A 23,453-nucleotide genomic window follows, 5' to 3' on the forward strand; every position below is an offset into this window, starting at 1 on the left:
GGTGAGCACCTTGATGTATATTATTTTTTTTTCAATCATAACTTTGTTGGAGTCTTTTTTTTTCTCCTTGTTTTTCCTTTTCCTCTAATTTTGCTTGTCTAATTGTTGTTGTCTGTTTTGCAGTTTAACTTTCAGTCTTACAGTGTTGAGGATGATGATTATCAAGGTTATGATTACAGTTTGAGTGGGCGTCTTTCTGCTGTCCGTATTGTTTTCCTCTACAGATTTATTCAGGAGGTAATTTTTTTTAAAGTAATCAATAGAGATTGCCCCCACCGCATTCAGCTTTCTTGTTTGTAATCTACTATGTATGTTTCTTTTTTCTTCAAGAAAACTCTTAGACTTCTTCTCAGCCTTTGGACTTCCCAACATAATTCCTTCATTTCTCAATCTTTAGACCTTAAAACTTTTTTTTTGGACTTCCTAACTTAGGTCCTTAAGTTCTGAACCTTCGGATCTCCTAAACAGAAAATCTTTGGACCTTTTGTAGAAAGAGAGACGAGAGAATTTTCTGTATTAATGATATGAAACAATACATAACATGTATATATACAAGTTTGAATGAATGAAAAAAAGGGAAACAAATAATTTACATTAGTTCCAAGTTATTTCATTTCTATTTATTCCTGCATGACACTAGGAATAATATCCCTAAAATTTCGGGATTTCCACACTCCCCCTCAAGTTTGATCTTTGATATTGACCATATCCAACTTGCCAATGAAAGTATTGAAATTTGTCGAGGAAGTCCTTTCCTGAATACATGCGCTGTTTGTTCTTTTGTGGGAATGTAATGCAAACAATTGCTTCTTCTACCTTCTCTTTGATGAAGTGTCTATTCATTTTAACATGCTTGGTCCAATCATATGGAATTGGATTGAGAGAAATGTTAATGGCAGCTTTGCTATCACAAAAAAATTTAATAGGTATATCAATACCCATCTGCAATTCTTCTAGAAATTTCTTTAGGGGATTTTTACAGATTACGCCCTACATTTTATCTATTTTATGATTCACACTCTATCCTTGAGGATTTTATAATCTGACTCTTTATTTTACCTTATAATTCTTATTTAACATCTTGGATTAACTTAGACAGTACTAAAAAAGAAATATTCCATTATAATATAAAAATAATTTATAAAAATTATCCTATCTTCTTCATCATCTTTTTCACTTCTCGAAGAAGAAAAAGAAGAAGAAGAGGAAGAAGAAGAAAAGGAGGAGAACGAGAAGGCGGAGGAGGGAAGAGGGGGGAAGATGAAGAAAGGCAGTGGCGGTGGCGGCGATGACGACGACGGTAGAGAATGTAGGTAGAGATGATGGTGAAGGGATATAGAAAAGGAGATAAAATGGTAATGGTATTTTAGTAATTTGATCAACGTTAGTTAGTTAAAATAATGTTAGAATGTTAAATGAGAATTATAGAGAAAAATGAGGAGTCGGGTTATAAAATCTTAAAAGGCGGGGTGTAAATCACAAAATAGGTAAAATATAGGGTACGATTTATAAAAATCTTTTTCTTCAGCCACAAACCTTCACAAATCATAGGCAACTGCTCGAAACTTAGCTTCCGTACTCACTACTTTGAGCAGCCACATTTTGTTTTTTTGCTTCTCCATGTTACTCAATTTATCCATACAAATGTACAATATCCAATCGTTGACCTCCGATCTTATATTGATTCTGCTCAATTTACATAGTAAAGACTTTTATCTTGTGTCTTTCACCCTTTTCAAAGAATAATCCTCTGCCAGGGGTATCCTTGAGATATTTAAGGATTCTGTAAGCAGCTTCAAGATGGACTTCTTTCGATGAATGCATATTGCTGGCTCACCATGCTAACTGCAAATACAATATCAGGCCTTGTATGAGAAAGATAAATCAATTTCCAACAAGTCTCTGATTACTCTCTCTATCAACTAGTCTTCCAATATCCTCCATTTTCTTTCCGTCTTTGGTTGGAGTATCATTTGGTTTGCGTCCGAGCATCCTAGCTTCTGTCAGAAGATCAATGACATACTTCCATTGAGAAACACTGATGCCTTTCTTGGACCTTGCGACCGTGATGAAATCATCAAGACTCAAGCAGCCTTGAAATTCCTTGACTTCATCTGTAATTAAAATGTCTCTCAACCAAATAGGATATTCGATGATAAGATAACCAGAAGGGTTCTAGTGGAAGAAACTTTGGCCGACCTAAAAGCTAATAAATGAATGATCAACAAATCTTACTCTTGGAACACTATGATTAAGAATGCATAACTATTTTATCATAGGTCACTGTAACCATAAAAAGTAATTAGAGGCAAAAGGTTGCCACTTAAAATAGTACATATAAAATGATTTGTGGTTAGAATAATATCTTCGATATATACGATCAATATTGTCTTTAGCCTGTTATCAGCCTTTTCGAAGAATAAATTGTGATTTGATTGTCCATGTTGATATCCTTGACCTTTTATCACCTTTGCAGATCGGTCGAACCATGCTCTTGGTGATTGTTTAAAACCATAAAGTGATTTCTTGAGTTTGCAGACCTTGTTCTCTTTTCCCTTTTTTACTGAACCCTGGTGGAATCTTCATGAAGACATCTTTTAACAAGCCATTGAAATGCATTTTTTATATCAAGCTATTGTAGGGGCAATCTAGATCTAGATTCACCGCAAGTGACAGAAGGACCTTGACTGTATTAAGGTTTGCCACTGGTGCAAAAGTCTCAGTATAGTTGATGCCGTAGGTCTGTGCAATACCTTTAGCTAGAAGCCGAGCTTTATAGCATTTAATCGACCCATTTGCTTTATACTTTGCTATGAACACCCATTCACAACCAACAATCTTCTTTCCTTGTGGTAAATCCATCACATACCATGTTCCGTTTGTTTTCCAATGCTTGCATTTTCTCTATTATAGCCTCTCTCCACTTTCTATCCTTTAATATGTCCTGGATGTCTTTTGGAATATCTGTTCTATCAAGATTAGTAGTGAAAGCATGAAATTTGGGTGACCGAGTTTTTTAAAGACAAGGTAAGTATCTTTTAAAGATAAGATAAATATCTCATAAAGATTCTTCATAGATTCTCTTAGAAATAAGATAAATAGAGATAGATATAAATCTAAGTCAAATTAGCCAAGGTTGTTTGAACGCCTATAATGTGTTTTTGTTTTTGGAGAAATGCATACAAACGCTCGATGGTCTGTTCGAACAATTGAGTAGATAGTTGAATGCAGAGTTATTATTCCTGTGCCCTTTGATAATTTTTATACTACCTTAACCATCACGATACTGTTTGAGCACTTCAATAACAATTTTAAAATCGTTTCAAATACTTTGACTTTAAAATCAATCTTCCACTTCAAACATCTCATGACTTGTCATAACTTTGGTATATACTTATATATAAAATTTAGACACATTACATAATAAAAATTATGTTTTAAAATATAATTTGCTAATTGCATTAAGTAAAAATAAACCTGACAACTATGAATGATAGTAAATGGTTTAGATGGTTCAAATAAAGCAAGTAAAGTAATCTAATTAGAAGTTGATGTCACATCAATGGGTCAGGAACTTTGGTTATAGCTGTGTTAGAATGGGTCAAGATGTAATAGGGAACTCGACCAATATATCTGTTCTTAAGTTCTTATTTGCCAAGTATTTCACAAAAGAATGGCTGGCCAATATTTTTCATTGACTTGTGATGTAACTAGCAAGTGGCAAATAAGTATGAAATAAAGTGTTATTTGAGGTTTTGGACCTTAAGATATTTGAGTTTAAATTCAATCCCAAACCAGATATTATTTGAAATAAGCCCATATACTCTACTTAGAGACCATGCGCCATCCCTATGGAACAGAAAATCAGAGGTGTGAAATTCTGTAGGTGAAACACCTAACATTTTACTTCATTTCTGCAGTGAGTCTCTTTCTGCCCTCAAGTGATCCTCTTGTTCAGATTGTTTGTTATTGCAACCCTTCTGGTTTTCTTTATTCCGCCCGCTGCACCTCCTCTTTTTATGTTATGCATTGCAATCTCTAATTACAGCCAACTTTCTTAGGAAAAGGGAAGAACATTTGATTACTTTTAAGAGTGGGTCAAATCATAGTTGAATGAGCTTTTTTTTTTTTTTTTTTAACTAGAAGATTATATAAATTAACATGCAAAGATTGTAAAGTTATACTTGGAGATAGGCTTACAACTTAACATAGGCATATGCTAATGCCATTTCAAAGAAATGGAAGAGGAAAGAAATATTAAAATTAAAATATAGTTTCCCCAAATTTAGTTGGTGGAATTTAAGAGAGAAAAGGTAAAAGAATTTGCAAAGAAGAAAGTTAGTAAAGGAGAATATTTGGAACTTAGAAGAAGCTGATGTTAATACATTATGGATCAAGATGAGTAACCATATTTAGGAAGTAATTGTTATGCCCTGGATTCGGAAAGGGAATCCAAGTCCTCTACATAAGATCCAAAACATGAGCTTGACCTCTATCTAAACATTCTGCACATAGATCAAATAGTACTCCATCATAACTTCTCCAATAACCACTAATTTCAATGGATAATTCTTTTGTCGAAAACAAGAATGTCACGGACTCTTATATAACTCTACAATGGAAAAAGTAAAAAAGAACTATGTTATGATTATGTCTTTTGATCTCGCTCCATGAATGCAAATCATTTTATATCTGAAAATGTCGACCTAGAAGTGTCGAATGAGCTGACAGCTCTAGGAAAAATTACATTTGTAGTAAAGTGAAAACGTGTAATGACAACTTAATTCGGTTGGTAGTTAGTACAGAATTTTAACAAAATGGTATATTCTATAGGTAAACATTTCATAGTAGTGTGTAAAAATAACATCATGGTAAAATAAACTTATTGTTAAATGCCTAAGGAACACATATAAGCTTAATATTTCATGCTCTTAGTTCCTTAAGAACATGTATAAATAACAATAAGAACAAGATTTGAATGTGATGCTACTCATACTTTACTGCATAGTGCTATTGAAATAATAAACTTGTATTTTTGCCACTATTGCAGAATACTCTAGTGATATATTTTTGGTAGTGCTCATGTGCACTTGAGATAACCATGGCTTTAAATCTTGGCCGAAATTGATCTGTTTCGACCGAAATGGATTAGGATTGACCTGGAGCAATTCGAAAAGCAAGCCGAAACAAGAAAAATAATGAAACTGCATGTGCACAGTAATTATTGTCCAAAACTTGTAAGTTTTGGCTGCAATGGATTGGATTTTGCTCGAAACGGGCAAAACCCAATTATGTGAACCTTTTAACCCAGATCCTATTAACATAAAAATTAAAATGGCTTGTGAAGTACGCATCTTTACCCCTTCTTCTTTTCTTCTTTCTAGTTGTGCCCTAGCCCCATTAAAACCCACCATTGTCTCTCTCCCTATTCTCTTTCTCTTAGGCAATATCTCTATTAATCTCTAGCGGTGGCAATCTATCTTTCTCTCTATATTTCATCTCTGACAATCTCCACGATTCATGCGCTCATCTCCTCCTTTCATTTATGTTTTTTGCCTTTTTTTTGCCCTAGAGTATGGAGAGTGGAAAGGAAGTCGGGATTGGGGAACCATGATGCGAACCGAGTCAGATTGGATCACATTAAGGGGAGATTAGGCTCAATGAATTGAGTTTAGTTATCTTATTTATTTATTTGCTTTAATTAGAGTCTTATTAGGTTAGAATTTGTTAGTTAACTAATTTAGCTTTGCGTAGTTTCGAAAAAATATTCGAAGGATATTCCACAGATGATTAAATATTATGAAACCATTTAGAGAAAGAAGATCGAAGACGCCCTGATTTACAACTTTCGTATTCAAGGTTTCTCCAGATTCGGACTCTATCTATGGCAGAACGAAGAATTAATTCGAGAAGGGTAAGGAAGGCTGATTTAGCTAACTCATATTTATCTCTAAATTATATTTATATCTTATGTAGGCACTTAAGACAAGTCCAGTTAAGTCATATAAGCTACAAATGCAAGTTCAATTAAGTCATGTAAATCTCTAAGGCAAGTTCTAGTTTGAGTCATATAAGCCTTTAAAGCTAGTCCGAGTAAGACTCATTGTACCCGACCTCTATATATAAAGGAGGTGGACTTCTTTGTTTAGAGGGGAATTGAATGGAAGGAATATTGAGTTAAGTTAAGTTTATTTACCTTACATTACTTATCGTTTTTATTTTTCACCATAGCCATTAGATCGTCGTTATCTTTCTAGGAGTAGATCTAAGTTAGAAACTCTAATTCTACCTTCAACCTATAGCCATCATCACCTCCAGTAGCTACCCCTTTCCTACGGCCGTCTACCACCACCCTTAGTCGTTCACCATCCTCCGACGATCGTCGCAACGTCGGATAATCACTATTCTGCCCCGTTCTAGCCTTACTTCACTATTTGAATTATATCTTTCTATTCAGACATCTGATTGATGTGAAGTCAAAGCCATTAGAATCTTATCTCGTGAGGCTACTACCACCTAAATTTTCATAATTATCCTATGGACTGATCGTTCCAGATCTGGTCCGTAACGAACCACCCTTTACTTTTCCTCATATTAAGTTTTTTTTTTCTCCTTGCTATTGGCTACTTGTATAATGCAGAATTGCAAATACAAATTATGTCTAAACATGGACTTATTTTACCGGAGATTTGATTTAATTTTTATATCGGTAGTGAATATTGATTTATTGCTTCATAATATGTTAGTAGATTTTTTTTTTTTTTTTTTGACTTGTCTTAATTTGCACTTTTTAGAATTGTTTGATATATTTCTTAAATTCCATGCTACTTTTTTAGAATTTTATTTTATTTTTTATTATTTAAAAGAGACGGAAACAAGAAAAATTGAAACTTAAAAACTCCAAACGTTTTGCTTATTTTTAGGGACGAAAACTGAAACCGAAACTGAAAATGTGAACCTCGGAGATAACTATCCTTGCACATGCTAGCATAAAGTCGAGCTTTGGCTTTTTTGGACTCAATTGTCTAGTACCTGTAGTTGTTCTTGACCATACTATGAAACTTTGTGGAAAGTACTTGCCTGAGGTACCCTAGACATTGACTACTGTGGATAATATTAACCCCTTTTTTTTCCTTGTTTATGATGTAAACATTAGGCCTATACGTAATAAATGTGCATGTTCTCTTAGGAAAATAATGATCACTACTAGTGATACGAGTATGTCCTAAGTTGTAATGATAATAGTGGTTCTTGGTGTTTTAGAAGAGAGAGAATAGGTTTAGTGGTGGAATGGTAAACTTCAAAAAGCTAATGATTAGCCTCATGCCATGCCAATGAAGGCACGACACTTGGCATGAGTTTTTTTTATTTTTATTTTTTATTCTTTGTAAAAACTAATTGGGGATTTTCAAATGACGCTCAATTTTGCTAGATCTATTTATTAGTTTTTCTACATAGATCTAACATTTTGGTGCTAGATCTATAAAAATTACACTTTAAACTATAGGAATTAAAGAGATTTTTATTTCCCAAAATTTTTTGCTAGAGTTAAAAAAAATCCAAAATTAATATATTTTATTCAAATTGAGTCAAAATTAATATAAGATTATGTTAGAGTAACTCCATAAAAGTTTATATGAATCCAAGTTTTATAAACTTTTATCTAAAATTTTAGCATACTTAAATTAACGACATTCAATTAAGTTTTGATTTTAATTATTCAACTATTATTAATTAATGAAAGTATTTAATCATATTATTGTGTTGAATCATGTTTTTAGTTAGCTATTTCTATATCTTCAATAAAATATATTATTTATAACATTATCTAAGGATAAAAGACTTTAATGTAGGCTTTAATTCGTATATCCAAACCAATAAATATGGTTTGTAGTACGGAAGACACAAAAATATCTCTAAATATGTTAGAAAAATTATTAGAGGTGTGCCACATGCGTACCAATATGTGTTAGTGTCACGCAAGAGCAAATTGTGACGATAGGGGGATCCCAATAAATATTACTCGGTGAAGCCCACTTTCTCTCACAAAGGAAGTGGCTTAAAGTTATATCTGAATAGTCAAGAATTCTATTTAAGCTATCATCTATTTGAAAAATTAGACCAAGAATAATCAATGACTTCAAAAAGATGAAACTTAGGAAGAAAGTAGGTCCTAATGGTATCCCTATTGAGCTTTAGAGATGCTTAGGAGATGTAGGATTTATCTAGTTGACTAGTTGATTTAATAATGTAATAAGGACTAGAAAGATAGGTGCCTAATGGGTGGAGAAAAATTAGTAAATCAAAGATGGCTGTGCTAGTGGCACGTGTCGTGCCGTGCTGTGCCACCATCAGCATGACACATGCTAATCGGCATGGGGCATGTTGAGCGACACTCCTTAGCGCACCCCTGCGTGCTAGTGGCACATAGGGCGTGTCACTAGCACGCAATTATAATATTTTTAATAAATTTTTTAGGATATTTAAGATATTTTTAGGTCTTCGATATGTCAATTTTTGGTTTTTGGTTTAAATATATATATATTAGAAGTTCAAAACCTACATTATAGTGCTTTATTTTTAGATTATTTTTGTAAATGACTTATTTTATTAAAAATAAAGCGATAGTTAAATATAAATATTATTCAATACATACAATGATTTAAGACATTCATTAAAATTAATATTAATGATTGAACATTCATAATATAATTGAATACTCTATAATATAATTGAACACATAATATTTATTGATAATATTTTAATAATTAAAATTAATATCAAGTTGAACGTAAAATGATAAGAAAGATCAAAGACTTTATTTGTTGGCACAAGAATAACATAAGAATGTTGCATTAAATACTGTCGATATTCTTTAAAACTCATTCACTAATAGTATTGTTCGTTGTAACGTATCAAATAGTCTTCATACAAATAGAAATTTTATAATTCTCCTATGATATGATATAGATATTGAATATGTATAGAAATGAACAGCACCGGTACAGGCACAAACATAGACACATTATAAGCATATGTAGATTCTAGCTCTAGTGGTATGATTGATATGATGATAATTATGATAAACTCATATCATCCTATGGGTGCATCTTTCTTGATGTCTAGCTACCTATAGATTTAAGTCCTCTGTAAAAATAATATTTCTTTGAGAAGGTTGTGTAATAGTGACGCATGTCTTATCTCCATCATCACCGTCATCGGACTGAGTCTCGTTATTATCACCATCACCATCATTATCATCATCATTATTATCTCTAGTCTCATTATCATTAATTTTATTTAAGCCTTCTAAATGATTAATTAATTAATCGGTTTAATAATAATAGATGAAAATAGATTTTTTTTTAAAAAAATGGCTCCATATGGCATAATGACAGGCATGCAGCCATGCTAGACTAGCATGGCACGGCACGCATGTCGGTCGGCACTGGTTGGCATGGGAGTGTCCCACTAGCACATCCCGTGCCAATTGTCAGTTGGCATAGCCATCCATGGCTATAAGATTACCTATATTAGCACGCATTGACACCTCTTATAAATTTTTTAGGATATTTAGAGATCTTTTTAGTAATTTTGGCATGACAATGCTTTTTTTTTGGTTTTGGCACGACAATGATTAGAATATATATGCTGAAGCATACATTAGAATCTGTAATGCTTAGATTATTTTTGTAAATTACCTATTTTATTAAAATTTCAGCAATAGAATAAAAATATTATTCATCACATAATTTTATAAAATACATTCATTAATTAAAAATAGGTAATCTAAGCATTACATAATTTTTGGTTTTGGCACGACAATGATTAGAATATATATGCTGAAGCATACATTAGAATCTGTAATGCTTAGATTATTTTTGTAAATTACCTATTTTATTAAAATTTCAGCAATAGAATAAAAATATTATTCATCACATAATTTTATAAAATACATTCATTAATTAAAAATAGTTCAATAATTAAAACCAATACTTAGTTGAATATAGTTAATTTGACATGTCCCTATATCATTTTTGACCCAATTTGAATTAGTTTGACATATTAATTTTTGATCTTCTAAAATTTTGGGTAAGGTTATTGTCATGACCCAAAATAGGAATCATGACCGGCAATGCATCTCAATATGCTTGAGATGCACGAAGCCTTATTAATACTCTCTACGTGTACGATGACAAAATAAATAAATAAAATGAGAATGTGCTTTATTAAATTTTATAACTAATTGCAATAAAAATAAAAGCAATATTAATGTTTTTGAGTTTCTAAACTAAATAAATAAAAACTTCTAATCTAAAGCACAAAATCTAAAAGAGCGGAAAGGTAAATAGGTGAATCCTAAGTGGAGGTGGAGTCCGGGTACATCTCGCTCAGTCGCCCCGCTGATTATTACCTGAAATAAATAACAATACAAAAACAATAGAACCCGTAAGCCAACAATTATAGCTCAGTGAGTGGAATCCACTCAAAAACCAAATAAATTTTAATTCATATTAATGCTGAATAAATTAAACTAAAAGCAATAATATTCATCACAATATGCAATAGGCAAGCTATCTAAATAATAGCAATGATAACAATAGAGAGATGTCACAACTTATAACCTTGCACGTTTTCAACATATTAACATCTTTTGATATTTATATTGTCATATGTCTCAATGGGTCTAAACCCTGTGGATCCACATCAACTAAAAGTCACCTCAAGATGACGCTCGGGACTTTTCTTCATAGCTGATCCGGTTAGGGTCATCAGAGGGTATCACCTTGTGATCAACACACTCTGTCTTTTCTTCTAACCGTTGAGAGAAGTTAGAGTCACCTAGAAAATTTTCTCATTTTTCCTAGGACTGTTCCCTAACCCCGCCAGAGTCACCTAAGAAAGTCACCGTAGTGATCTAATTTAGGACTTTCTCCTGGACTTCCAGATAGACTTGAGTCACCACGGAAAATCGCAAACGATTTATACCGAGACTGTTCTCTAAGTCATATCAATACTAGTCTCATTTTTCTTTTCACAATTCTCAATATTAGCACGAAGTATGGTGATGCACTGAATATAATAATTAAATGCACACAGAAAATAAAACAATTAAATTTTCGCACGTACGGATGAAATAAATAGACTTGCACACATAAATTGCAACAATTTAATTTTTACACATGAGGGTGAAATAAATAATTTGCACACAGAAAATTTACATGGTCTGACAAAAATACGAAATACAATAAAATAAACACGTGAGTGAACCCACTCACCTGAGTCTAGGTAAGACAACCGAAACCTCAAATCTCTAGTTCACGTACTAGAATTCACCACCTTAAATAATAAATAATATTCAAATTTTTAATTTGAATAATAATAGGATTTATTAAAATTTTAAAAAAACAAAAGAACTAAAAAAAATGGGTTTAAAATTTACCCATTGGATTGGGCTGGGCTGCTGCTGGCCCAGCCCATTCCAAAAGAATTTTAATTAGTTGGGTTGGGCCTCGGCCCAACCCAAAACTAAGTGGACTGGGCTACGGGCTAACTCGTAGCCCACCAACTTAAGTGGTTCGGTTCGGGTTTGTGGATCCGAAATCCAAACCCGAACCAAACCCGACTTAAAAGGGAAAAGGTAGTTGGCTCGGGTTTCACCCGAGCCCAGCCAACCCTTTTCTCTCCCCCCCCCCTCCCCCTCGCGACCGACACGAGAAGATGACTGAGGGAGAGGGTGACTGCCGGCGGCGACCTCTTCACGACCACCTTCAACCTCTCCTCTCCCTCTCACCCTTCCTCTGTCGTCCTCACGAGGTGGAGGACTCATCACCGACGGCCGACGCGAAATCCAACGCCGATCAGAGCCACGGGGGCCCCGTAGAAGACATCTCTGACACCAGGCTCGGAGCACGAAGCCTCCGGTGACGATGCGGATTGCGACTCGAAGCCGCCGGCCGGCCAGATTTGCCGACGAGGCCGAATTCCGCAAATTAGGTATTTCGGATTTACCTATTTAATTTTAAATTAAACTAGAGGGATGAGAGAGGACTCATCGGGGAGGAGGGTAGTGGTTCCAATTTCCTCCGGCGACGCTCCGGCTGGCCGATTCCACGGCGACGACTCCGACGGTGAGGAAGAAGCGAAAGAAGGGAGGAAGGAGAGAGAGAAGAGGGCTGGGGGGTTCAAGAGAGAGAGGATTAGGGCTAATTTATAGATTAGAAGAGGATTAAATCTAATCCGATTCGGATTAGATGAGATCCCCCCCTTATCAGCCTCGACGCGTGCTGGAGAGGGAGAGGGGAGGGGCTGCACGTGCAGAGCACGTGCACCCTCCTCTCTCAACCCCTATATATATATATATTTTTTTTTTTTTCTCTGGTTTTGACAGTTATGCTGAAAATTTAATTAAAATTTATAAAATGTGGGTTGAAATCAAACTCATATGGAGTTAATCTAATATGTTCCTATACCAAATTTGGATCAATTTAAACAAATTTGGCATTGTTTTTGAATATTTAAAATCTGTGAAATTTTTGGGGGAATGAAAATGTTCCTTTGATCCCTACATTTTAAAGAGTTCATTTTGTAGATCTTGGAAAATTGAATTGGATCTATTATTTATACATCGTAAATTAGTTTTTAAAGTGTAAAACAAAATAAAAAATAAAACAAATCCATGAACGGCTACAAATAGAAAATCTGTAGAGTTGTAAAACAAAATAAAAAATACAAGGCTGTGCTGGTTCGACATGCACCCATGCTGGTCGTCACGGGTTGGCGGATTGTGCCGGGTGCCGATACTGTATCAGTATGATAGGTGACGGTCGGCATGACCATCCTTGACTGTATTACTAATTTATATAAATAGAAAATCTGTAGAGTTGCAAGAAATATAGTGAAACCAAGCTTGTGAGTCATAATATGAAACACCAGGAGGGAATAATTGAAGAAAGGTTGAAGTGTGAAACAGTGGTTCTGGAAATCTATTTTGTGTTATGCTACGGAGACTGCAAAAGCTAGTTACTTGTTAAGTCGCTTGATGTATAAATGTATGGAAAAGAGCAAGGACTTACATATAGTATTTGTTGATTTGGATAATGCTTATAATATAGACAAGAAAGGAGTTTCCTGTATTTATATTGAGAACATATTAACTAGTTAATTAGTTTTCCTTTGTGTATGTTATTTTTTGAACATATCGTGCTAATTGAAAGAATCTCATTTAGAGTTGAACACTCAAATAAAACATGAAGAAGCATAGAATATAAAGGTTTTACAATAAGTAGAATTAAAACTGAGTATATGGAATGCAATTTTAGTAAATTGGGAGAACGGGATGGCAAAGAATGATACTTGTTGGACAATAAGTAGTTAAGTTTGGTACTATGGGAAGTTTTTCTGTCATGTAGGATGTATAGTTCAAGGGGAGATCGATGAGGATATTGTCCATGGGATTAGAGTGGCTAAAATAGAGAAATCCCTCTGGATTATTGTGCGAATAATTAGATCTTTATCGCTGCACTGTTATTTCTCCAGTTGAAATGTGGATCCTACATCCTTTAAGCCTAATCCTGTTCGTGGTTTGTTCCAAATTTAATAATATATCGGTTGGTCACTGTTATTTCACATAAGCAGCACTCTTCTGTTGGAAATTTCAGTTTTAACATTTAAGATTCATATCAGGTTTAGTATTGGACACTATCTTCATTACTCTTTTGTCTCTTAGTTTGTAAATGCACACCTATAATCTCTCTGTGACATGCATAAAATTTAATGTTAGGATTTCTTTTTAAATAGTTGTCTCCATAGTAAATTGGTTGCATTACTTAAGCTTGAATTTGATTTCCTTGTCAACATGTACATTCCAGATTACTTCATACTTCATGGAGCTTGCCTCACCAGCCACTGAAGAAGCAATTAAGTTTGTTGATAAAGTTGGAGGTTTTGAATGGTTAATTCAGAAGTATGAGATAGATGGTGCTGCTTCTGTGAAGCTGGACCTTTCCTTGGATACTCCAATGATTGTCATTCCCAAGGATTCAATGAGTGAAGAGTTAGTATCTTTTATTGAACTTTTTTCTTTTCTTTTCTCTTAATTTAGTTTCAGCTCTTTCCTACCTTGCACTTGAAAAGCATTTTAGATTATTTGATAGCTTTAGATGTGTCAGAGTTGCAAACTTGCACCTATAGGTTGTTTGTTTACTTAGCACATTCTTCTATAGAGTGCTACATTGCTTTGTTTGATCTCACAAGTATTTGAAACATGCTGATTATTTTGGAACCGTATATTTTAATGCCTAGAACACTGGAACTTGGATCATGGGATGTCTATCTGGTGTTAGAAATTTTCAGAAAAGTGTTAAATTTTCCATAGGACTTGGAGAAAATATTGCAATTTCTCTACACTATGGACATCACGAAAAATATATACACATATACGTATATGTACACACAGACACACACATATTCAAACATGTGTGTATATATATATATATATATATATAATGAAAATATGATATTGATGTCAAATGGGATTAGCAGCTAGATTTTAAGTGAAGAAAGTTTCCAAATTTGCAAAAATGGAAATTCATGTGATAAGAAACATAACATTCTGCAATGCTCAATTGTGGTGCTCTTTTCAGATATTTCATCTCATCTTTAAGAATTGGTCAAAGGATGTTAACAAGTCATTGAATGCTAAGATTTGTTAACATGGACGTTGTTCTTGAATCTCGATAAAATAATGTAGCGACCAGTGTTAGCCTGGCTTGATAATTTTGTCATTCTTTTTCATATGATTAAATTGTAACTAGGCCTTTTTCCATAGTCCCATGGCTCATAACATGATGGTTTGTTGTTACGATAATTATGTGTATGCGTTTTTGGCTGAAAGGAAATTAGATGTTATTGTTTCATGTAACTGGATGTTTATATTCTCTTTATGAAAAAAGCTCCTTATTTACTATCATGTGTGCATTAGTTGGGTTATTCTAGTTTGTTATTTTAGTAGATCTCATTATATGCTAATTTTTCCATTGTATGAGGGGTGTTCATTGGGTAGTCAGGAATCAAGATATTACTAAAGATGAAATAGCTTGTGACAGTAGTGTACTAAAAGGCAGAAAAGGTGGCTGCCTTGGAGGGGCCGCACACTGGCCGCCCTGCTATGTGTGAAGGTGGCAGAAGAAGGGGGGGTGACCGCTTATGGATTAAAAAAAAAAAAAAAAAGATAATAAAACGATACAAATCCGAGACAACCAAAAGGAGTTGAAGGGAATTCGAAGGGAGATAAAGAGGAATCTGTGAGAGAACTTACCTCCTCCATCTCGAGAGGTAGATAGAGTCTACACTGGTGAGTCCACGACGTGCTCGCATAGTAGCCGATATAGCAGCATAATACATAAAAGAGAGATAGGGAAAGAGAGATGGGTAAGGCAGCATTGAGTAGGTTAGGGTTTGTCGATGAGATCAGAAGGGAATGAATATAGTATGGAGAGAGAGGTTTATAAAAGGTAAAGAATAGGGTTTGATAGATGCATGGGTTATGGGCCTTCTTGAATTCACTTATGTGAGAGAACCTAAGATCTAGGTCCATGGGCTAATGTGGGTTAGGCCCCATTCGATTGATTAATACTGGAGCATATTCATGAATAAATCTCCTCTTTTTTATGGATAGAAATTAACCCACAATAAATCCCAATAATGAAATCCTGCTATAGTGCACTATTAAAAAGTTTATAGATATTATTTTAGTATATATTATATATCATATATAATTATTTTAATTTTATATTAAAAATATTAGACCACGTTGTTGCTTGCCTTTCACATAGGTGCTGGACCGTCCGCAATCCATGGCCACCTTTCAATATATTGGGTGATAATGGTGAATTTACTTCAGTTTAATTGTTGTTTAAAGTTCGAACTTATTTACTTGATTATACTTTTGAAATAATTACATATCTTTTGGTAACTAATTAACCAATTCCTTTGAATTCTATGGTTATTCCCACTGTAGTTACATGCAACTTGATCTCGGGCAACTAAAGGTTAATAACAGCTTTAGCTGGCATGGTTGCAAAGAAACTGATCCTTCTGCTGTACATCTGGATATCCTTCTTGCTGAGGTATAAATCATAGGACAAGATTCACATTCTGTCCCCTTGTAATGATAAGTTCCTGTAATTATGTCCTACAATAATGTGCAGATACAAGGTATTAACATGGCAGTTGGAATTAATGGTGTTCTGGGGAAGCCAATGATACGAGAAGGTCAAGGCATCAATATTGAAGTTCGACGCAGTTTGCGTGATGTCTTCCGTAAAGTGCCGACACTCTCTATTGGTGTTCAGGTGACATTACATATATAATTATATATATATATATATATATGATTTCCAACTCATGAAGCCTATGTGCATATATAGTAGTTTCATGTGCTTGTTCATTGTAGTTGGTTGTAAATAGCAATCACTGTTCATCCTTCTTTTTTACTGCTAAGTATTTGACCAAAATAGGCCTCCTTAGAAAGTTATTTGTTGTGATGGTCCACTCCCAGATTTTAGACCTCAATCAGTCTATTTTGGATACATCAGCTGCCACTTTAAGAACACAGTAGAAAAATTCTAAACTGTTTAGTGTATAGCATATTTGCTTGAAGATAAAAAGCTAACATAATGAGTGGTTTATTTTATACTAAGCTGTTGCAAAAATAAATTATGTGAAAGACATCAGGGGCAAATTAAAATTCTTGGAAATTATATCCCATCTCCGTTATTTGTTACTTCTAAATGTTGACATCAACTTGATTTAGTTCATCTTTATGTGAAATTATATCATTGTATGAACCATTTTCATAAGATCTTGCAATCAGCCATATCATGCAAGAGTCATTTGAATTTTATAAGCTCAAAAAACCTATGACTGGAAACCCTTTCTTAGGGGATTGGGCTAAATGGACTAATTTGGGGCTTTCTAGCAGATAAGATATAAATACTATTAGGAATGACTTGAAACTGAAAAAGGATGTTGTCAGAAACATGGCATTAAGGATGTCTTTGGCTAGATGTTTTAGCAGTACTAAGAGTATGTGGGGGAAGAAGAAAGCCCACCTTATGGGAAATAAAGAAAGCATGATGTCCACTGCAAAAGAAGAGGAGAAGAAGAGGGAGGAGAAGGGGGAAAGGAATTAATGTGGAAAACTCCAGAAAAATAATTATTATTTATTTTTTGATAAAAAAATATATCTGAGAATAAAAAATAAATGAAAATCTAATTCCCATCGTTTATTTTCACTGTGCAAATATTGTCTTAACTCTTAAGATTATCTTCATAATCTACATCTTTAGATTTTTCCAAGGTTCCAAAAATCGGTATCGGGATTGGGATCGGCCGTCCGAAAAAACGATACGTATCGGCTGTATCGGCCGTATCGGCCGTATCGGCTGCTTGTAAAAATTCTAAATATTATTAAAAATGTTAGAGAAATTTCTAAAAATTTAGAAAAAATTATAAGAAAATAAGAAATAATAATTACTCACATATAAAGCCTAAAAAGTAAAAATATCTTTTTCTCCTTCTCTTCTTTTCTATTCATTCTCTCCCACATTCTTTTTTTTATCTTTTTCTCTCTTTCTTTCTCACCTTTTTTTTAATCTTTCCCTCTCCCACACTCTCTCTTCCATTTTCTCTCTCTCATGCTCCATTTTTTTTAATCTTTCCTCTCTCTCTCACTCTCTCTCTTGCTCTTTCCCTCTCTCTCTCCTTTTCTCTCCCTTCCTCTCTCTCCCTCACTCTCTCTCTCCCTCTCCTTTTCTCTCCCTTCCTCTCTCTCCCTCACTCTCTCTCTCCCTCTCTCTCTACTGCTGCTGTCAGCAGCAGCTGTCAGCAGACAGCAGCAGCTGTCTGCTGCCTGCTGCAGCCACCTGCAGCAGGCCAGGCCGAAACCACTCGGTTTCGGCCTGGATCGGGATCGGCTATAGCCGATCCCGATCCGTTTCGGCCGATCCCACTCGGGATCGGCCGAAACTCAAATCCTTGGATTTTTCTTCATAAGATAACTCGATCATTTTGTACTTAGTTTTTATATGGGTGCACTAGATTTCCTTCATGATTGAGTACACCAAAGTTGAAATTGCTCTAATATCATATTGATGTGGCCTAGAGATAAAAAATTGTGCTGATACGTGGAAAGGGAAGGAAGTACCTAGACCATGGTTCGCTGGATTAGCCTATCCCGATCCAAGCTCGATCCAAACTCTCTCTCTCTCTCTTTCTCTCTTTCGCTCTTTCTTGTCACTCTCTCTTACTCTTTTTTTTTTCTCTCTATTTCTTTCTTTTTTTCTCTCCTTACATATAATCATTGTTTTTCTTACGGAGAGATTTAGCTCCGGTGAATTTCGATGAACTTCGGTATATAATTTTTTAATTTATTTCTTTTATTTCTCTCTCAATTTTTTTCATTTCTTCCACTTTCTTTTTCTTCTTTTTTCTTCTCTTTTCTTCTTAGTCACTGAATTATGGTTTTTCTTTTTTTTTATTTGATTTTCTTTTACCGACTCTTTTTCTAATCTCTTCTTCATTTCATTTTTATTGCACGATAGTTTTTCTTTCTTTGTTTTCTTATTTTTGATAAACTTTTTTCTAAATTTTGAGTAGTTTTCCTATATTTTTAAATAATATTTAGAATTTTATGTAATTAAAAAGTTTGATTCGGTCCAGGCGACCAATACGGCCAATCCGGACAATACATATTGTTTTTTTGGAAGGCCGATGCCGATCCCGATCCCGATCCCCATTCCAATTACAATATTTTGGACCTTGCCTAGATCCATGCCTAAGGAGAAAAGATAGGGCATTAGCAAACCTCTCTTTTTGTCTCCTCATGTCTGTTCCATATTAGCATGGTAAATAGATAAGAAAGAAGATAACCATCCAAGTTGTCGGGGATAGAAGATCAAATCTACCAAGTTGTGAGGAAAAAAAGATTAACCCACCTGATTTTGTGAGGGAAAATGAGTGTTCACTTAGATGGTAGGGGATAAAGAAAGTATGGCATTTACACAAAATAAATGAGGGAGAAGGTGGAAAGAGATAAGCGTGCAAGCTTTCACAAGAACAATAATTTTCAATTTACCGTGATATTTATTTTTTAAAATTTTTTGAGATTCTCGTCAGCTCTATGTATAGAGATGAGGTTACATAAAATCACAACCGAAATTTATCAGAATCTTTCCTAATCTAATGGTCTAATCTATAGCCAAATTAAGACTTTTCACTTTAAAAAAATCAATTAAATCTTTATAAAACTTATCTAAAATCTGACCTACAATCAATCACCTAGATTTTCAGAGTTTAAACCAAATAGAAGTATAGGACACTAAAAGACAACTCTAACTTTTAATTAAAAATACATTCGAAAATGAAAAATAAATCTAATTCCCATCAGCCTTGTATGCCTACCAATTCCTGATGAGAATTTGCCTACTTTCTTTTGGTTGGTTTCAAATTTCAACTATCTTAACTTTAGTTCTTTGTGTAGAAGTAGAGCTCCTTCATATATGTTTTTTATGCTATATCTTTCTTCAAAGATTCTTATTTGGCCGTTGAGATGTTTTTACAGGTTGGTTTGTTACACGGAGTCATGTCTGACAAGGAGTACAATGTTATAATAAACTGTATTTCCATGAACTTGTCAGAAGTTCCAAATCTTCCCCCAAGTTTCCGTGGAAATTTAGGTGGAACAAATGAATCAATACGTGTCCTTGCTGATAAGGTCAATCTTAACAGTCAGATCTTGCTTTCCAGAACAGTTTTTGTTCTGGCAGTTGATGTTCAATATGCCCTGCTGGAGCTTTGCAATGGCCCTGATGCAGAGTCACCATTAGCTCAGATTGCTGTGAGTACTGCTCAACTCTGCAAGAAGCTATTGTTATTGAATTACCTTACATGAGTTGTCTCCATTCATCAATTCTATTTTGTTGCACTATGCTACATTTTCTTGTCAGTAGCTGATAACAGTCGAGACAGTTATTGTTGGGCTTAATTCTTTCGAATTATTTCATTTGGTTCCAGCTAGCTTTATTTGCTTGACATTATATTGGCTGACTGCAGCTAGAGGGTCTTTGGGTTTCATACAGAACAACTTCCCTGTTTGAACTGGACCTCTATGTGACTATTCTGAAATTCTCAGTCCTGGATATACGTCCTGATACAAAGCCTGAGATGCGGTTGATGCTTGGTTCATATTCAGATATTTCTAATCCTGGTATTTATGGAATTGCTGCTGCTTCCAGTTCTTCTCTCCCATCGACAAAAAATGATGTTTCTGCAGAAAACTTAGAAAAGAAAAGTGATATGGATGCTTCTAACCTGACAATGCTGATAATGGATTATCGATGGCGTTCTTCTTTCCAATCCTTTGTAATTCGAATACAACAGCCACGTATTCTTGTAGTTCTGGATTTTGTGCTTGCAGTTATTGAATATTTTGTGCCTACACTAGGCATGGTAATAGGAAGGGAGGAAACCTTAGACCCAAAGAATGATCCATTATTCAATTGTGATGACATAATACTCTCTGAATCAGTTTACATGCAGAGAGATTCTGTTATTCACCTCTCTCCTAGAAGACAATTAATAGTTGATGGTTGTGGCATCGATGAATTCACTTATGATGGATGCGGAGGTACAATATCCCTAAGTGAGGAGTTTGACAGAAAAGGACAGTTACATTATGGAACAATTATCATGATTGGGCGTGGGAAGAAATTGCGGTTCAAAAATGTGAAAATCGAGGTACATACTTATCCTATCTCAACAACAATATCTGACGGCGAACTTTGTTTACTTTCTCTACTGCAACTGAAATTTGACTATGATTCATTGTTATATCTTAATATTTCTATACATATAGCTTGAACTATGTGTTCTTTTTCTTTTCTTTTTTTAATCTCAACTGCAATATCGGATGGTTGACTTTTATTACGATCTCTTCGGCAACTAAATTTTAAGTGCCATTCAATGTTATTTCCAATAATTCTATTCAGTTAGCTTGAACCATGTTCTGTTCTTCTCTATTGCAAAATAGTAGTAGTCTTCTAGTCTTAATTTTTATTGCCAGTTGAAGTAGTTTTATGGATAGGAAGTAAGAACATTCCTTTGGCACATACTTACAAACAAGTCTGTCATGGAAGGTTATCTTCTTGGGCAACTGAATGTCTAAGTGTACCTCCTAGTACCTTCTATTACTCATTTAATTTTCAAGAGTCACTATCGTTCATTTACAATCTGTAGAACTGAATTACCAAATTATAAAATGGGGATTTTGGGTCATTATCTTTCTTCTGCAATTAAGAATCTTTTTGAAGTAAAAGAACCACATTTCTGTAGTCTATACATTAAAAGTACTTGTTGAATTTTAGAATCTTTGTAAGCCTTTCTGCATCTGATGGTTTACAGGTGTATCATTTATTATCTTTTATCTGATCCGTTATCTTCATAAATATTAACTAGATTTTTCTAGTACTCCAGTTGATGAAGATATATCAGTAGGATAAAATAGTGAAATACTATCTGATTCTTATTACTGCTTCTTGACATATCCTGTTATCAGTTGTATGCCTGTGTTAGTGATATGCATCTATAATTAACAACAAATACATGACTTTGTGGTAGATGGTAAACTAATGTCAGTGGATTAAAAGATTTCATATATGCAGCATAATTCATTGGAACAGAAAATGCAAGATTTCAATTTTGTTCTCATTATATTTGGGTGCTAAAATGTGACCGTAAACATTATAATCTATTTCCTGGTGAACTAAAAGGTATGTTTAAATTTCTGTCAGTAACTTATTTTGAACTAATAAATGTTGGTATATTCATTATTATTTCCTATATGATTTAACTTTAAAAGTTTCTATGTTGCCAAGAAAATGTGCACCTTCTACATTTCAACTAGAGATGCAATGTAAAGTTAAATGTGGTTTAAACACATTTAGAACTTTGCTAGTGTACCAGTAATGTACTTCTATGGCTTTATAGTGTCTGGGAAATAAGCTTTGTTGTTTATTGTTCATAATCATCGTTTCAAGGGCTATTAAGTGTTAATCTGATTTCGTAGGATATAGCTTTCAGAGTGAATATTTTCCAAAAGTAGCTAATTTATTTAGCTAGTCAGATGTCGTCTACTTTCAGTTATTGTGCATACCACGTTCCCTGAATGGATTCGGAATATGCTGTCATGAATATGAAATCATTAAAATACTATTATTTCTTTCTCATCGAAGTTAACTTTTGCAATGTAATTATCAGAATGGAACACTACTGAGAAAGTGTACGTACTTGAGTAATGATAGCAGCTACTCAGTCTTTGCTGAAGATGGTGTTGAAATTTCATTGCTAGAAAGTTTTTCTTCAAATAAAGAGGAAGATAGCTCACCACAGTATGACAATGGCAAAAAGGAGACACCTATTCCCGACAGTGTTGTCGACACCGTCTCAAATCAGATATCCAGTGTTACCTTTGAAATTCAGGTGAGAAATGTGTTCAAAATTTCAAATACGTAGTTTCGATCAGATGATCCTATTTTATACACAGTTTCTAACAGGTGATCCTATTTCACTTCTATTCTGTTACATATTCTGTCCCCGAGACTCTTGAGTCTTATCTTGACTGCCAAGTGCAGCCACTTTGGTGCTAAAATTTTATAGTTATTCGATGATTTTGTATCTATGTATGACAGGATTTTGATCTAAACAGTAATAATTTCTTCTACTTTTTAACTTGCTATCATACTATGAAAGACAAATGAAGTGGATGTAAACAATGCGATGGTATTGGAAGAATGCAATTTATTCATTTACGAAGACCATTTAGTATCTTTTCCTCAACACAGAGGAAAAAACTTTAATTGTCCTTTGAGTTTAGCTTTATTCACAAATCTACTGTGCTAGATACTAGATCTTGTCACTAATATTGCATAATATTTGAACTTATCATACTACTCCCAAGTGCTTAGTTTCAAGTCATTCCTTGTAACAAGATGATCTTCAAGACGGAGTCTTGGACCCCTCTGGTTTCTGGATCTCTTTCTCCGAGATTTGGAAACAATGGATGTTGCCCTTTGCCCTCGATATTTTCCCTTTGATGTTATCTCTTTCTTTTGTATCACCCCTTCCCTTCACATCATTGTGTTTCCTTTTGACTAATAAAACATAATTGTGACTAGCCCACTTGCTCTTAAGAAAGCAACATTACATAAATTCAATCTCAGTTCACTTTTTCCCTTAGTAGACCATTTGTGGTAACTAGTATTATTTGCCGATCTTGTTATTTTTTTTTAATGAAAGAATTTTGTGTTATGTCGATCTTGGTTGATATGTGTTTAACAAGGCATATGTTCGTTGCTACTATCACTTCAAGTGCATGAGTTCACGGTTTCTTTTAG

At 34.2% G+C, this 23,453-nt stretch overlaps 1 protein-coding gene across 1 annotated transcript in view; it reads left to right on the forward strand.

Moving 5' to 3' along the window:
- Positions 1 to 23,453, forward strand: part of LOC140779326 (uncharacterized) — a 74,390-nt gene that overhangs the window by 27,068 nt on the left and 23,869 nt on the right. Inside the window, exons 29-35 of the mRNA XM_073124354.1 lie at positions 124 to 237; positions 13,872 to 14,056; positions 16,022 to 16,130; positions 16,212 to 16,355; positions 19,625 to 19,900; positions 20,116 to 20,799; positions 22,318 to 22,539. Coding sequence (XP_072980455.1) covers positions 124 to 237; positions 13,872 to 14,056; positions 16,022 to 16,130; positions 16,212 to 16,355; positions 19,625 to 19,900; positions 20,116 to 20,799; positions 22,318 to 22,539 — 1,734 coding nt within the window. The remainder of the gene's footprint in view (positions 1 to 123; positions 238 to 13,871; positions 14,057 to 16,021; positions 16,131 to 16,211; positions 16,356 to 19,624; positions 19,901 to 20,115; positions 20,800 to 22,317; positions 22,540 to 23,453) is intronic.

The sequence above is a fragment of the Typha angustifolia genome, chromosome 3, assembly GCF_048772165.1.
Source record: "Typha angustifolia cultivar Huaian chromosome 3, ASM4877216v1, whole genome shotgun sequence".
Classification (NCBI taxonomy): Eukaryota; Viridiplantae; Streptophyta; class Magnoliopsida; order Poales; family Typhaceae; genus Typha; species Typha angustifolia.